Genomic DNA, 14,615 nt, shown 5'->3' on the forward strand with positions numbered 1-14,615 from the left:
ATAGCAGACACAAGGAACAGACGCACATACACGTAACAGACAACACAGACAACATGTAACATGCAAACATTCTGAGGGGGGTACTGGTCTTCCAGGGTCAATTTTAAAGTGGAGATTCTCTGTATGTTAAAGGAACCTCCTGGTAGCCATTTCCCCTCATCTGGGTGGTCCATGGTAAAGCAGACCCAGTGTTTTTTTGCAAAGTTTTTGCAAGCGATTTCTGTCTAGCTTGTCCGCTCCAGGGATATCACTCCAACTTTGGAGGACAAATTGTAAAGGGGTTTCTCCCTCAAAGTCCCTACCAGAGCCAAGCTTCCACTGTGCTTTGCTCCGGTTGGGAGTTTGGGGTAGGAATTCCTTAGAAGATTGGGCGCCCATGTTTAACTCTCTGGCCTATTTATACTGCAGTGCGGGTAGAAGACCCTCCAATCCGGGACACTCTATACCTTAAACTCCTGAGTCTAAGACTCACTCAACAGACGATACCGTCTCCTGCCTACCTGTTGCGTGCACTTGCTAACTAGGTGGCTGGTGTGGCTAGATACCTAAGGACCCCCTCCTGGTCATTAATTGCCTAGGGTCCTGCAGCAACTTTCCTGCCTCTTACACACTAGGCTCAGATCCTACTGAACGCTTGCCTACGCAATGTCAGGTCGGAACTGAGGAATACAGAGTAGGAAAGGAACAGGCGCACTTGCATTCCCTGGTCACGGGTCCTACCCAACAAGGGTCGCCGTGGCAGGGGGGCGTCTTCACCTGAAGATTAAGAGCAGAGGAATACGGAATAAGGTTGGGTAGATTGCTCAGAACTCCTGCGCAGATTGGCAGGAGCGAGCTGGGTCCGTCCTTCTAGGGATTTCGTTTTAACGAAAGGACGGATCCCAAAAGGCTCCAATTCTTCTTTATCCCTTATGCCTTTACAGCTTAGCTGCAACTGGAGCCCAAGATAAGAAACAGAAAAGGAGAGAACAGTGAAGAGTGAAGTTTTAGATTTTTAGTTGCTGCAGTAATAGCCCACCTGAGTGTCCCTATTAACCTATTAATACTATACTCACTTCCGCCATCACACTCTGTTTCTGATGATTCCTTCTTGATTCTTGATTCCTTCTTGATTGGTTGTTTTAAGGCCGGCCTGATAAAACTTTGCTTCCTCTGGTTAGCCCCGCCAGAACTCCAGTTATTTCCAGACCCTGGGATCGCTGCAGGAGTGCTGCTCCTCCTGGCAAAATGCCTGGTGCGCGCTGGAGCATCATTCCCTCCTCGCCCCCAGAATCCGGGTAACCGAAAAGTCCCTCAAGTGGTCGCCATCTGATTTAGGCAAAAATCTGCCTTTATTCCCTTATTGGGTTCTCCATCGGTTGGAGAATATAACAGAGGCCAACCAGAGAAGTTTGAGAAGCAAAGCCTTTATTTTCGCTGTTGCAACAGGGTCCTTCCTCTCACACAGGAGAACAAGGAAGGAACCCCAAACAAAGATGTCTTGCCCTTAAAAAGAGATTTGAAATTGGTTTCAGCCCACCCCCCAGAAGCATCATCCATATGTCACAGAAGGGGTGTAGCCCAAGACCCCCCCTCCCTAGATTCATCATAGGTACATCATGAAAGGGGAGGTCTGGTGGCAGTAATCTGAGCACCCTGGACCCTGCCCCCTGCCCCCAAAACCTAATCAACAAAATTGAGAGATATTTACATTTCCCTGTTTCCCAGCCAAGTTAATCACACCCTTTTGTCTGGCAGTCAGGTATCAGGATGCCAGGGATTATCACTTTAATTCCTGAGACAATGAGAAGGTTCCCCCCACCCCACTTCTTCCTTGCAGAGGAACACCTGGTCAGAGAGAGTCAAAATGGTGTCAGTCAGGCCTGTTCTCCTGTGCTGCTTCAGACATGTTTCTGTACATTCATGTACATGTTTTATGAACAATTATTATATATATATATATGACCTCAAAATTCTTATAACAGTGGTTTGTCTGTTTCCTATGCATTTTGTCACCTCTTATCACCTCCAAATTTTGCACGATGGTTGCTGAGATGAAGGAGAAGTTTTTTTGTCTATGTTTGGATACAGTTGGACACCATTTTGAACAAAGATGGCGGACTACCCCCTTGAAACGCACTGATTTTCACCAAATTTTGGGTAACATTTTTTTACCAAAATTTTAATCAAATTTAGCGGAATGGTTCCTGAGATCAAGGATAAGCTTTTCGCCTATATTTGGATACAGTTGACCAACATGTTGATGCAAAATTGCACCGATTTTAACCATTATTTCAAATCTGCCTTTTGATTTTTGTTTGCTTCGTTTTTTTTATAATAATCAATGCCTGGTGTGAGGAGAATAAAGCTCTCGGTTACAAGTTTAGGGTGCAGCAATATCCCTACTTACCTGGGACTGGAGTAAGCCTCACTGAATTCAGCAGCACTTGCTTCTGAGTAGACACAATCAGGAATGCACCGTTAAGTGAGATTTCCAATGATCCGGAATTTTAACCAAACTCACTTTTTCCAGTTATATTTCCAATGGTTGTAAGGGATGACCAAGGAAAGAGGCTAATCCAAAGTGAGTATAGACTACGGTCAACAGGGCCGGCCCTCTCCTTAGCCAGAGCGAGGCAGCCACCTCAGGCAGCCGATTTGAGATGTCGTGAGAGGGCAGCAAAATATTTAGTCCATTATTATTGTACTTTTATAGTTGGGGAGAGGTTATTGTGGGGTTTTCTATGCACTCTGACTTGTCAGGTGTTATTTACTGGTCCGCCTCAGGCAACAGATTGTATTGACCTACCAATTGTTGAGCTCTTCACATCCTGCATGCTGGGTTTCTTCTAAGGCAACTTTTAAACCATATCCTTCTGTCCCTCAAAGAATTTTGGCCAATGTCGTTTTACCCAGTGTTGTTTTTGTTTCTTTCTAGAAAAAGAAGTTCCGGGGGGAAATCACTAGGAACACCTTCCTCGTTCTCTTAGAATGGCAATGGCACCCCCCAGCGAGGTGCCAGAACAGAGTTCCGGCAAGTTATGGCCGAGAAACAGTTCCAATTTCACGTTACCCTTAAACTACAGTTCCCAGAATTCTTTGAGGGAAAGTATGTGCTCCAAATATAATCTAAAGCTACAGTGTGTGCACGGCCTAAAAGTGGGCCTGGGGGGGGGGCTTTTTCTTCCACCCAGGAGCCGCATTCCCTCACATTCAAAAGTGGGTGGTGCAAATGATGTGACCTTTATGTGCAGTAGGGGTCAGACATGCAGCTATCATAAGGTTGTGTTTGTTTGGTTTTACACACATCCACCCAGGAAAGCAAGAGGCGTTACCACCATTCAAAAGGGCACCTGCCAGCCACTCAAAAGCATGCAAGGAAGGGTCCTGAGAGGAGGGGTGAGAGAACCACAGGAAGGCTTACCAGAGGACTAGGGGGTCACAATGGATAGATTAGAGCCGAAAGCTTATATTGGTCTACTAAGTGGGTGCATCAGCTATAGCTGTAGATTAGCATGGCATCTGCCAATGTAGTGCCCACCAGGTGCATGAAACTTTCATCAGCCTCACCAAGTCCAAAACACCTGGAGGGGCAGCAAAAGTTGGACTGGTTGGCAGACAGCTAATTGCACAGAGTTTCATTTGAAATAAAAATAAAAATGGAGGCTATTTTCATTCAGGCGTATGTAATGCCAGCCCGACTGAAAGAGAAACCTGCTAGCAGAAATGGTGTTTCCTCCTGACAAGGAATAGAATCTTTCATTTCTTAAACACTGCCTTACACCTTTTTTCAGTTCTGCATTCTTACAGCGAGGTCATTTTCAGTGAGGGGATCTTCCATGCTGTACCAAGGAAGAGTGGGGAGGTCTCAGTAGCATACTCTCCAAGTGTCCCTATTTTCCAGGGACAGTCCTGTAATTATAGAAGCCATCCCAGTTTCTGATTTGACCCCAAAATGTCCCACTTTTCCTTCGGACATCCTTATTTTCATCGGAGAAATATTAGACAGTATGGAGTTATATGCGACGCCGAAGCCAAACAAATAAGTACCGGTAACTATACAGTATAACCTTTAGAAGACATCTGAAGGCAGCCCTGTATAGTTTTATTATGTTTTCATATGCATTGGAAGCCACTCAGAGTGGCTGGGGCAACCCAGTCGGATGGGTGCGGTATAAATAATAGTAATAATAATTTTATTATTATGGAGTAGGACATCCCTATTTTCATTGGAGAAAAGTTGGAAGGTTTGGAATTAGGCCCCTGCCTGAGCGTCCTCACCAAAGGTCGCTGGGACCCCTGCCCACCCACCGAGAAGTTTCTCAACTGGTGCACAGCTGACCTGAGAATAATCTACCCCTTCATACCCTCCATCCAGGCCAGCAAAAGACATTATTGGACATATTCCAGCCAGGCAAAGAAAAGTTAGTGATGAGTGTGGCCTGAGCAGGTGTGTCCCTATGGAGCAGATGCTTTACCAGGTGAACCTCCGCCTGCCACAAGTCAGTGGCACACTTTTCTGCCAAGGAGGAAATTGAAGTTAAGAAGTGAAGAGGCAAATAAGGAACCCTGACTAAGTGGATGCAAAATAACCAGTTGAGCCGTGGGAGGGAGGGCACTTCAATCCTGATGCGCAAGGGGAAATGTTCAGAGGCGCAAATGCTCCTGCAGGTCTGGTGAGAAGAAGACATCTTCGCCCACCCACTTCCTTTGCAACTGATCAGCCTGGGTATGGCGGAGAGAGCTGCCTTATCTCTGCTTTGCTCTGCCCTCTTGTCGATTTGGAAAGGCAGAGCTGATGAGTCCCCCCGCCCCATCCTTTTTAGAAGTATAAAAGGAAGTTAGACAAGTGAGGAAGAGAGAGAGAAAATAGCATCTTCCCCCCCCCCCCACATATTACCACAAGCCTCAGGGGGTGGGGGGGTGGAGAGAAATTAACCAGCCCTGCTGGGAAACAGTCAGCCAAAGAAACCCCAAAGAGAGGGAAACCAGCAGCTTGAGAGGAAACGGCTGCTCACCACCAGCACAAAATGAGGTTTCAGGGTTTTGTTCTGAGTTTTCAGCATGATAAACAAGTCAAAGCGGGTGCCACAGGGCCTTTGAGGTCAGGGCTACATGGTGTGTACATGTACCCCCCCCCCATATCATGCTATGCTACTTATCACCCAGCAATCGCAATGCTCTGAGAATCTCAGCCGTTTCTTACAAAGAAAAAAGGTTGCTAGTCCTCAAGGCGTTAAAAAAATAAAAAAATAAATGGCAAGTCCTCAGGGCTGAAAACACACTACTTATATAAAGCAGTCCTCAACCATTTTTTTGTGGGCAGGGGGATGCTGAGGACATAACCAGAATCACAGAATTGTAGAGTAGGCAGGGACCACCCAGGGCAACTCCCTGCAATGCAGGAATCCTTTGCCGAACATGCAGCTCAAACTCACAACCATGAGATTAAGATAAAAAAAATCCTTCAGTAGCACCTTAAAGACCAACTAAGTTTTTATTTTGGTATGAGCTTTCGTGTGCATGCACACTTCTTCAGATACACTTATTCTATCTGAAGAAGTGTGCATGCACACGAAAGCTCATACCAAAATAAAAACTTAGTTGGTCTTTAAGGTGCTACTGAAGGAATTTTTTTATTTTGCTACGACTCAGACCAACACGGCTACCTACCTGTAATGAGATTAAGAGTCTCCTACTTTGCTAAGTGAGCTATCCAGCAACTAACCTAATAAACGTTTGCTTCAGGGGCTATTTTATTTTATATTATTACACTTGTATCCCAACTTTTCCCCAAAGAATTCAAGGTGGCATACATACTTCTCTCCCTCTCCGATTCCTCCTGACAACAACCTTGTGAGGTAGGCTAGGCTGAGAAACAGTGACTGACACAAAGTCACCCAGTGAGCTTCATGGCTGAGTGAGGATTTGAGCCCTGGACTCCCAAGGTCTTGGCTATGACTCAAACCAATACTCCACACTGGCTCCCTATGTACATTAGTAGTAGCTTGAAATGCAGTGAGGTGTTATGCTACTTATCAGCTGGCAATCACAATGGTGTGAGAATCTCAGCTTTTAAAAATACAGTACAATGACTCACTGGAGGGGGGAAAATGTGCTTTAATGCAAGAGTTCTCTGGCACTGGAAGCAAATTGCACTTGGAGAGGGTGGGGAGAGGAGAGAATAGTAGAATTTTAGAGTTGGAAGTGACCCAAAGGGTCATCTGTGCAATGAAGGAATATGTGGTGCAACTATTGTGATTTAAAGGCATTTGCAAAAGTGTTCCTATGGGCTGATCCACACATGCACACATTCATCGCCCAAGAACTACAAGCTGAGTGTAGTGACGAAGCTTGATCTCAGATCTAAAAAACACTGAATTTTTTTCTCTCTCCAAAGGTTTCTGCAATTGGAGGGGTAGGTGGGGCTTGTCAACCTAGGAAGGCAGCCAGGAGGGAAAACTCTTGATCCTAAACTTCCGCTGCCTTGCAGGGTATAGCTTCCAGGAGCTATTGGGGGTGTGGCACGGATGTGACAATTTGCAAGTGGCCAGTGTTTCACGGGAGACTGACCAAGAGGAGGAATAAATGGCTTTGATTTAGGAATCAAGCCCTGGGTGATTCGTTGGCGCCACCTGGTGGTGACAGAAGGCAAAATAAGAAAAGGCATTCATGTAGGGTTCTCAAAGAGGGTGTTCCTAACAGTGAACTGGTATCTTCTTCAGAACCCACCGTAAACCGTGTGACAGTGATTTGCTTTAAATATTGAATTTTAATTTGTTGTAGTCTCGGACTAGGACCTGGGATACCATGGCTCAAACCCCACCCCCCACCCCAAATCCAGAAAACTCACTAAATGACCTTGGGGGAGACACTGCCTCTCAGCCAAACCTACCTCACAGGGTTGTTGTGAGGATTACATGAGAAGAACCAAGTATGCTACCTTGAACAGCTTGCAGAAATCAGTCAACAGTGAAGGGCAGGTAATTAATTGATTTATAATAGTACCGTAACTAGCTGGCCCTGCCACGCGTTGCTGTGGCTAATCCCTGTGACTGCCCCCACCCTGTCCCGATCCATGACATATCCCGCCCCCTCCTCCCCCACCCCCAGCTTATCCCTGCGATTCCCCCCACCCTGTCCCGACCCATTGTATCGCACCCCCTCTTCCCCCCCCCCTCGGCTCATGCCTGTGACTGGTTCCACCGTGTCCTGACTTATCCCCTCCCCTCCTCCCCCCAACCCCCACCCAGGCAAGTCAGTACCTCCATTCGGCCTAGTATGTAAACGGGAGCTGAGATGCTGTTGAGAGGGAAGGTTCTATAGGTGTAGTACCAGTGTAGCCGCCGGTAGAGGGCACTGGTTTGCAACCTGGTTCTTTTCCCAGAATGCATTTTCATCTGAGTAGTGTGTTTTGAAACACAGGGTTTTTACCAGGGACAGGTGTGACATCTGTCTTTGAAAACAGTATGGGCTTGCTCTCATATTCACATGCGGCATTGTGTCAAAATTTGAACGCAATCGGTCAAGAGGTTTTGGTGAAACATGGATACTAACGGACATGGCCAGTTTACATTTATATATATAGATAGTCAGTGCTTTCTTTTCCTAAAAAAAAGTTTAGGGGTACTATCATTTTCCTACTCATATTAAAATACTGCCCCCATGAGGCCAAAATTAGATTCACAAAAATGTTTCGGGGTATGCGTCCCCCTGTGTCCCCCCCGGGGGGGGGGGAAGCACTGGTAATAGTAATAATTATTATCTGTGTATTCATTCTTACGGAACCAAATAGCAACATGTATAAATAAGCTTCAGCCAGCTTGGGGAAAACAGAAATGCAAAATATGGTATTTAGGAAAATAAATCTGAGGAGTGACTCCCACCCACCCCACCACAATAAGAACACAACACTAGAGGTTTTGAAACACAGGCTGGATGTTTAACTGCTAGTGATTCTTCAGCTGTGAATCCTGCATTGCAGGGGGTTGGGCTAGATGAACCTTGGGGGTCCCCTTACAATTCCATGATTCCATGATAAATGGGCAGAGAATGCTAACAGAGGGGCGGAACAAGGGGGAACTGAGGAATGGAATGGAGAATCCAGTAAATTGGTTCTACTTGCTATTCCCAGTTGCTCAGTACATGGGCTCTTTGATACCAGAAATGGGAACCAGTTTCAAAGCTGTCTTAATTAAGAGTAAGCCCATCAAAACCCAGTGGGTAAGACCTGCATAGGAGACTGGGAGCTCTGATCTGAGGTGACAATGGTGAAAATTGAAGCAGCTTAATGTTTATTCCTGGTTGGTTAATCCAGTGCATGGGTCTCTGGCTCCACCCACTATTGGCAAGTGGCCCCTCAAGTGATTTCCTCTGATGGAATGTGGCCCTCAGACAGAAAAATAGCAGCCCAGCCCTGCATTAAAAGGACATCACTTGCTATTAAATTTTTTTATTGTCCAGTAACCATTAAAAAACCAATAGTTCCAGTGTAACCAAACCAGAAAACTTAAACGCAAAAGGGAGGTCCATTCACATCCCTGCTCCAACAAACACTTAATTCTTCCCAGGGAAAAATGGTCTCTGATTTCTTTTAGGGTGGGTGACACATTTCCAACACTTCTTGCATTTCAAATACTGTTTTGAACACAGTAAGTGACATAAAAACAACTTTTTAAACTTTTGCACAATTTAGCTTTACAAGCAGAATTAATCCAACAATCTGAGCTGCAGAAATAAGCAAAGGGGGCCCCTTTTAACAGGATGGATGGAGATTAGTATGATCCCACCAAGACAATGTTTGCAGGATCAACCTTTTGTTAAAGGTAGAGGAGCATGAGCCAGCACAAGATGTTGGCAACCTCTTTTTCAAAAGCAAATTAGCCGCCCTTGCCTTGCAATGTTCAGACATGTCCAGGCTGGAAAAATCAGTTCTTTAGGCTCTGTCCTTCACTTTCCAACATTGCAGCAAGGATCAGTAAGTCCTAAATGTAACCAGGTGAAATGCTTTCTACTCACCAATGACCCAATAACCCCAGCACAAAAGGGGAGGGGGGAGAGAAGACACTTCAATAATCCCTCAAAGCCACAAATGTCATATGCCTGATAATAATAATAGTAATAATAATAAACAATTGGAAAAACTTTTACCAAACCCTTTCAAACTAAGAATCTAAACTTCCAAATGCTGGTCCCTGCCCCACCTAAAAGAAGTAAATACTCTTGGCAGCATTTAGCTGCTACTCAGAATAAACACATTAAAATTAATTTCAATGGCTGTACTCTGCGTAGATTAAACATTTGCTAGAACTCTATTTTAGGGGGGAAAGTGGTTACCATGCTTTGTGGAAATAGAGTCATTGTTAGGATATAGGAACCACAGACACTTTTAAATCCAAAAATCATTTACTTTAAAGTAATTTTATTCAAGTTAACAGAACTTCCCTGGAGTGTGTGTAACGAACTAAATCTGGAGTGTCCTACTTGAAAAGTAACCTAGGGAGGAGTTTCAAGATTTCTCCTCCCAAGCATTTTAAACACATGCAATATCTTGTCAATTTCTTCTGCGGGCTATTTATGCTGCCTTTGGAAACAGCTAATTCCCACATTTGAAATCATTACACAACTCCCAACTAGAAACAAAAAACAAGATCCTTCTTCTGTTTCACAAGCTGAAAATCTCCACACTTTAGTCAAACTAGGTGGTACTTTGGCCCTGAGCATTGAGCAGTGCTTGACACCAATTTTAAATGCAACATTTCACCTGTAACAACCTTTCACCTGTAACAACTTCCAGTTGATTACAAATCACCATGTCTACATGGGCCACTTACTTAGGAAGCAAGTCCCAATGCGCTAAATTGAACTTACTTCCATTTAAGTGTAATAGGACTATAATGGCCATTGCTGCCTGCCAATTTTGTTACTTTCAATTGGGCAGGGGAGATTTTAACTTCATCTAGGCAACGGTTGCCAACTTTTAAGCCTGTCTCCAGTGCTGTGCCTTGAAAAGTAGCCTGACTGTCAGGTACTGACAAATTTAGAGTTCATAGAGTAGATAAAAAGCATCGGCATCTTCTAATCCCTGCAGATCAGACTATTTTTTGAGGCACAAGCAGCAGGGACTGGTTTAAAAGTTGGCGACTGCCTTGGTAACGCCTCCCGACCTCCCTCAAAACCCAGCCAATAAAATAAAAATAAAAATGGCTGGGTTCTTCAAGGGGGTGGGGGTGGCGTGGAGAGGAAGGGACCTGATATCTCTCACCAAGGCTTTATTCTAAAGGAGTCCAAGCACAATTGCCAGCTAACCAGTTTACCTACTCCTGCTCTTTCCACAAAACATTCAGCTGCAGAAATCAGCAACTACGTCCCCCGCCCCGCATTTTCAACCAGGTGTGGTTGAAAACCACTGGAGCAGACCTGGTGTAAATATGTCGGCAGCTCTCTTTTCAGATTCGAAATAATCGTGCCCCGTTGCTTTTCAAATACCAAGCTGCTTCCCCCCCCCCCAATCCTGCCCGTCCCCCACAAGCGCTGAGACCTTAAGAGGTAGCGGGTAGTTTCCTTAAGCAGGACTAGAACCTTGAGACACAACCGAGGTTGTCCATAGGTGCTGCTCCGAATCAAGTCGTCCTCTCTTTAGAAGTCCGTGCGGGCGCAGGGGATCCTCTCTTGCCAACCGCTCCAAAGGGACAGGTCGGGGGACGACTGGAAAGGAGCGACGGGCCCCCCTGCAACCGGGCTCGGCGGCTGCTGGGCCGCCCCGCCGGGAAGCAGGAATCTGGGGTAGGGTCCGTAGCCGCCGACGGGACCCATACCTGGGAGGCAGCCGCTCACCGGGTAAGTCTGGAAGGGCTGCGCCACACCTGATCCGCCCAAAAGATAGGCAGGAGGCGGAAGCGGACTCTGAGGATATGGGTGATAAGGTCGGTAAGCGGGCGCAGGTGTCTCCGGGCAGGTGAAATAAGGCGCCGTCGGCGGAGGCGCGGGGGCGAGATCCCGCGAGCGCTTCCGGGCGCACCTCCGGCGCAGGTAATTCCCCGGCTCAAACATGCCTTCGAAGGCTGGATCCAGCATCCAGTCGTTGCCCGTGAGCCCGGCTCCCTCCCGGGACACCTTCAGGAAACACTCGTTGAGGCTGAGGTTGTGCCGGATGCTGTTCTGCCAGCTCTTTTGGCTCAAATTGTAGTAAGGGAACCGCTGGGAGATGTACCGGTAAATGTCGCGCAGGGGCAAGCGCTGTTCGGGGCTGTCTCGGATGGCCATGGTGATCAGAGCGATGTAGGAATACGGGGGCTTTTGGAGAGGAGCAGGCGGCGCGGCAGCGTTGCACTCTTCGTCTGCGAGCTGCTCCTTCTTTGTCCCAGAGATCGCCTCGACGGCTCCGGCGCTCGCAGCTTCCTCCATGGAGCTTCTGCCTGAAGGACAGAGGTGGTGGCAGTGGATCGAGCCTTTTGCAATTTCGAAAATCCCATTCCCCCACCCCTGGTTGCCACCCCCAATCTGCCAAGCGCTGAGTGCGCCCCGCTCCTACCTTTCTCCAGGTTGCCGGTGCGCTTGCCTTACCTCTCCAAAAGCGCGCCTGGAGCTCCGTGCGTAATCTTCTGCCTCTCCCTCCGAAAACCAAAATTGCGCCCAAGTTTAGCGGGCAAAAAACAAATGGGAGTTTCGCAAACACTTTTGTAAGACCAAATGTGTTAGTTCATTCTCTTTTTGTTTTGACTGGAGACGGGAGTTGGATATTTGAAGTTTGCTACAATTTTTTGTGACCTGCGTGTGAACCCCGAAGAGGGCGGTAACGGCTGCCCGGGACTTGGGTGCATTTGGGCGCTGTGCCAGATTTGGCCAACAGACCCATTTTCTTGCGCGGAGCCAAAAATCCAAGAATCAAGAGGAGCGAGGGGGAGGAAATAATTCCAATACTCCCATGATTTGTGATTTGCTGATGAGAGACTGCGGAGAAGCAAGAGTCGCTCTCCAATTAGGATCATTTCAATTAAACTCTTGCTATTTTTAATGGATTTCTTCTTTTTATGACGTTGCTTTGCCTAAAAGTGCCAAGGATCCTGACTCTCCGTCCAAAATAAGTTTTTACCCATTACAGAACTCCTATGGCTTGGATGCTAATTTGTTTCCCTGCTCCGCTGGCAATTCCACTTTGTGGAAAAGCTTTAAACTTTGGTTCCAGCGCACGCGAAACAAAGGCAAAACGGCAGAACTTGATTAGAACCCGGAGCTGAGCCTAGGGTTGTTTCCATCCAAGTTCTACTCAGAGTAGAGCCCTTGAAGTGAGTGGAGCTAGGTTAGCCATGCCCATTCATTTCAATGGGTCTGCTGCTGCTCTGAGTAGGATGAATGTTGGGCTGCAACACTTTGCTTCAGGCTCTCTGTCCCCTGAGCAGCGGTTCCAGCATGCAAAGCAATAACCAAGAGAACATGTGCAGAGAGTGCTTTCCCTTTCATCTAGTCCAGTCCCCTGCAATGCAGGAATCCCAACTAGATCATACATGTCAGATGGCCATCCAACCTCTGCTCATCAACCTTTGATGAAGGAGAGCCCACCACATTTCATAAGTAGACCATTCCACAGTCAATAGCTCTTACTGTCAGAAAAGTTATTCCTGATGTTAACCAGAATCTCCTTTCTTGTAACTTGAAGGCACTGGTTCGGATCCCACCCTCTGGAGCGGGAGAAAACAAGCTTGCTCTGTCTTCTGTGTGAGAGCCCTTTCAGTGAACAGAACTGCCATTAATAAAAACATGGAACATAAAAAAATGCAGCTTCATCCTTTTCTCTATTATAATCACCGTCGTTTTAAAATAAATAAATGCATCTCCATTTGTACAAAGAGGACCAACACACAGCATACAATTTGATCCAAGTAACTCAAAATAGGCAGGTGCATTCATTTGCAGTTGTGCTTGCAGCCTAGCAGTCAGGCAAAGGTGGGATCAGAAAATGCTATGGGGAAGGGCCATAGTTCGGTGGAAGAGCACCTGCTTGGCATGCAGAAGGTCCTAGGTTCAGCCCCTAGTATCTCCAGGTAGGGCTGGGAGAGACTTCCTACCTGTTGTCCTGGAGAGCTGCTGCCAGTCAGTGCAGAAAATACTAAGCTAAATGGACCAGTGGTCTGACTCTGTATAAGACAGCATCCTATGTCCCTATATCTGGGTGGGGGAGACAGAAGACAACGAAAGGGGCAAAGTTCAGATTAGGGGGAGTGCAAACTTTGGTCCAAATATTAAAGATTCACATTAATTCCCCTGCCCTAAGCTTGGACAGGCTCTTCAGAATAGCAGGCTTGTTTTCATTGCCATTTTCATTACTATATTTTGTATGTGAAAAATGCCTTCATGTCTGCATAAAGGGCCAGAGATGTTTTTTTGTGTTGGATGTAGTGGGGTGAGCGGAGAAATTGCTCCCCCTGCCCCTATATCCCTAAGGAATGTGATGCTTTGTGAACCTTTTAAATGTGGAGATAAAAAAACAACCCCAGGTTTTTTAGCCCTTATGATTTCCACAATATGAGTAAATTCCCACTTTAACATCAAAGAACCAGTGTAGAGCAGTGGTTAGAGTGCTGGACCTGGGAGACCCATGTTCGCATCCCCACTCAGCCATGAAGCCCCTTGGGTGACTTTGGGCCAGTCACCATCTCTCAGCCTAATGCAGAGAAGTTTGCATGTGACCAGATGGCTATACCTGCACCTAGCAGAATTAAACAAGTTATGAAGTACGTAAACAAGCAGGATCACTTTACAAGTGCAAGCTGCATGCAGATGACAATTCAGCTTTATTTTTTTGGCATAGATTATGGGGAGCTTTTATTTGTTAGGAGCACAGAGTACGTACAAGCTTTGCCTACCATCCAAAATATCTCTTTCATGCACTGGCAGGATTAGGCCACTACCAAAAAGTGTATTAGTCAAATGGGTAATTAAGAGCACGTAGAACGGTGGGAGGAGGCTGTCCAACAGGTTTGCCTCTCCTAAGCATAGTGGCAAGGAGAACTTACGTTTTCTGCTTGGTACATTTCTGGAGGCATTCTAAGAAGCCAAGAGTGCTGTCTGTTAGCCGATATTACAGCTAACAGCTAACTTGTGCCCCCGCCTCCAAATGCTGCTGGAACTACAAGCCCCATTAGCCATGACCGAGGCTGATGGGAGGGTCAAAGGTTCTCCCACCCGTTTCCAATCTGTCTTAACAAAAGCTAGAGCAGCCACTCATGCAGAGTTGCAGCAGGGAGCCTCCTTCCTGGATGGGACTTCTGGTTCCCAGGGTTGGGAAACACGCATCATGCTCTGCATGGCCCTGACCGAGGGCACCTTCTTTTGTTTCTATACTCTGTTCAAGCACTTGTTATGTGGCCCTTCCAATTAAAAGGATCTCCAGGTCGCAGAGGAGAGTAAAGGCGTTCTTGCTTCAGACCCTGGAGAATTGCTGCCGGTCAGAGTAGACAATATTGGCCTATAAAAACAATCTGGCCTAAGGTAGCTACTGTGTTCCAGCTCCATACAGACTCCATTTTCACCCCTTGAACCACATTTATTTTTTTAAAAATACCCAATAGGAGAGGTTAGAACAGCAATAAACATCAACAAACATCACCATGAGCTTACCTGGCAAGGATGATCAA

The 14,615-nt window shown here is 46.4% G+C and overlaps 1 protein-coding gene across 1 annotated transcript; it reads right to left on the reverse strand.

The window, feature by feature from the left end:
- Positions 1-8,423: 8,423 nt before the first annotated feature.
- On the reverse strand, positions 8,424-13,613 carry LOC132592368 (uncharacterized). Its single transcript, XM_088671560.1, has one exon. The coding sequence runs from the start codon at positions 11,383-11,385 to the stop codon at positions 10,618-10,620; it is 768 nt and encodes a 255-aa protein (XP_088527686.1). The 5' UTR covers positions 11,386-13,613; the 3' UTR covers positions 8,424-10,617.
- Between the last annotated feature and the right edge of the window lie 1,002 nt (positions 13,614-14,615).

The sequence above is a fragment of the Zootoca vivipara genome, chromosome 6 (assembly GCF_965207765.1).
Source record: "Zootoca vivipara chromosome 6, rZooViv2.hap1.1, whole genome shotgun sequence".
NCBI classification, from domain to species: domain Eukaryota; kingdom Metazoa; phylum Chordata; class Lepidosauria; order Squamata; family Lacertidae; genus Zootoca; species Zootoca vivipara.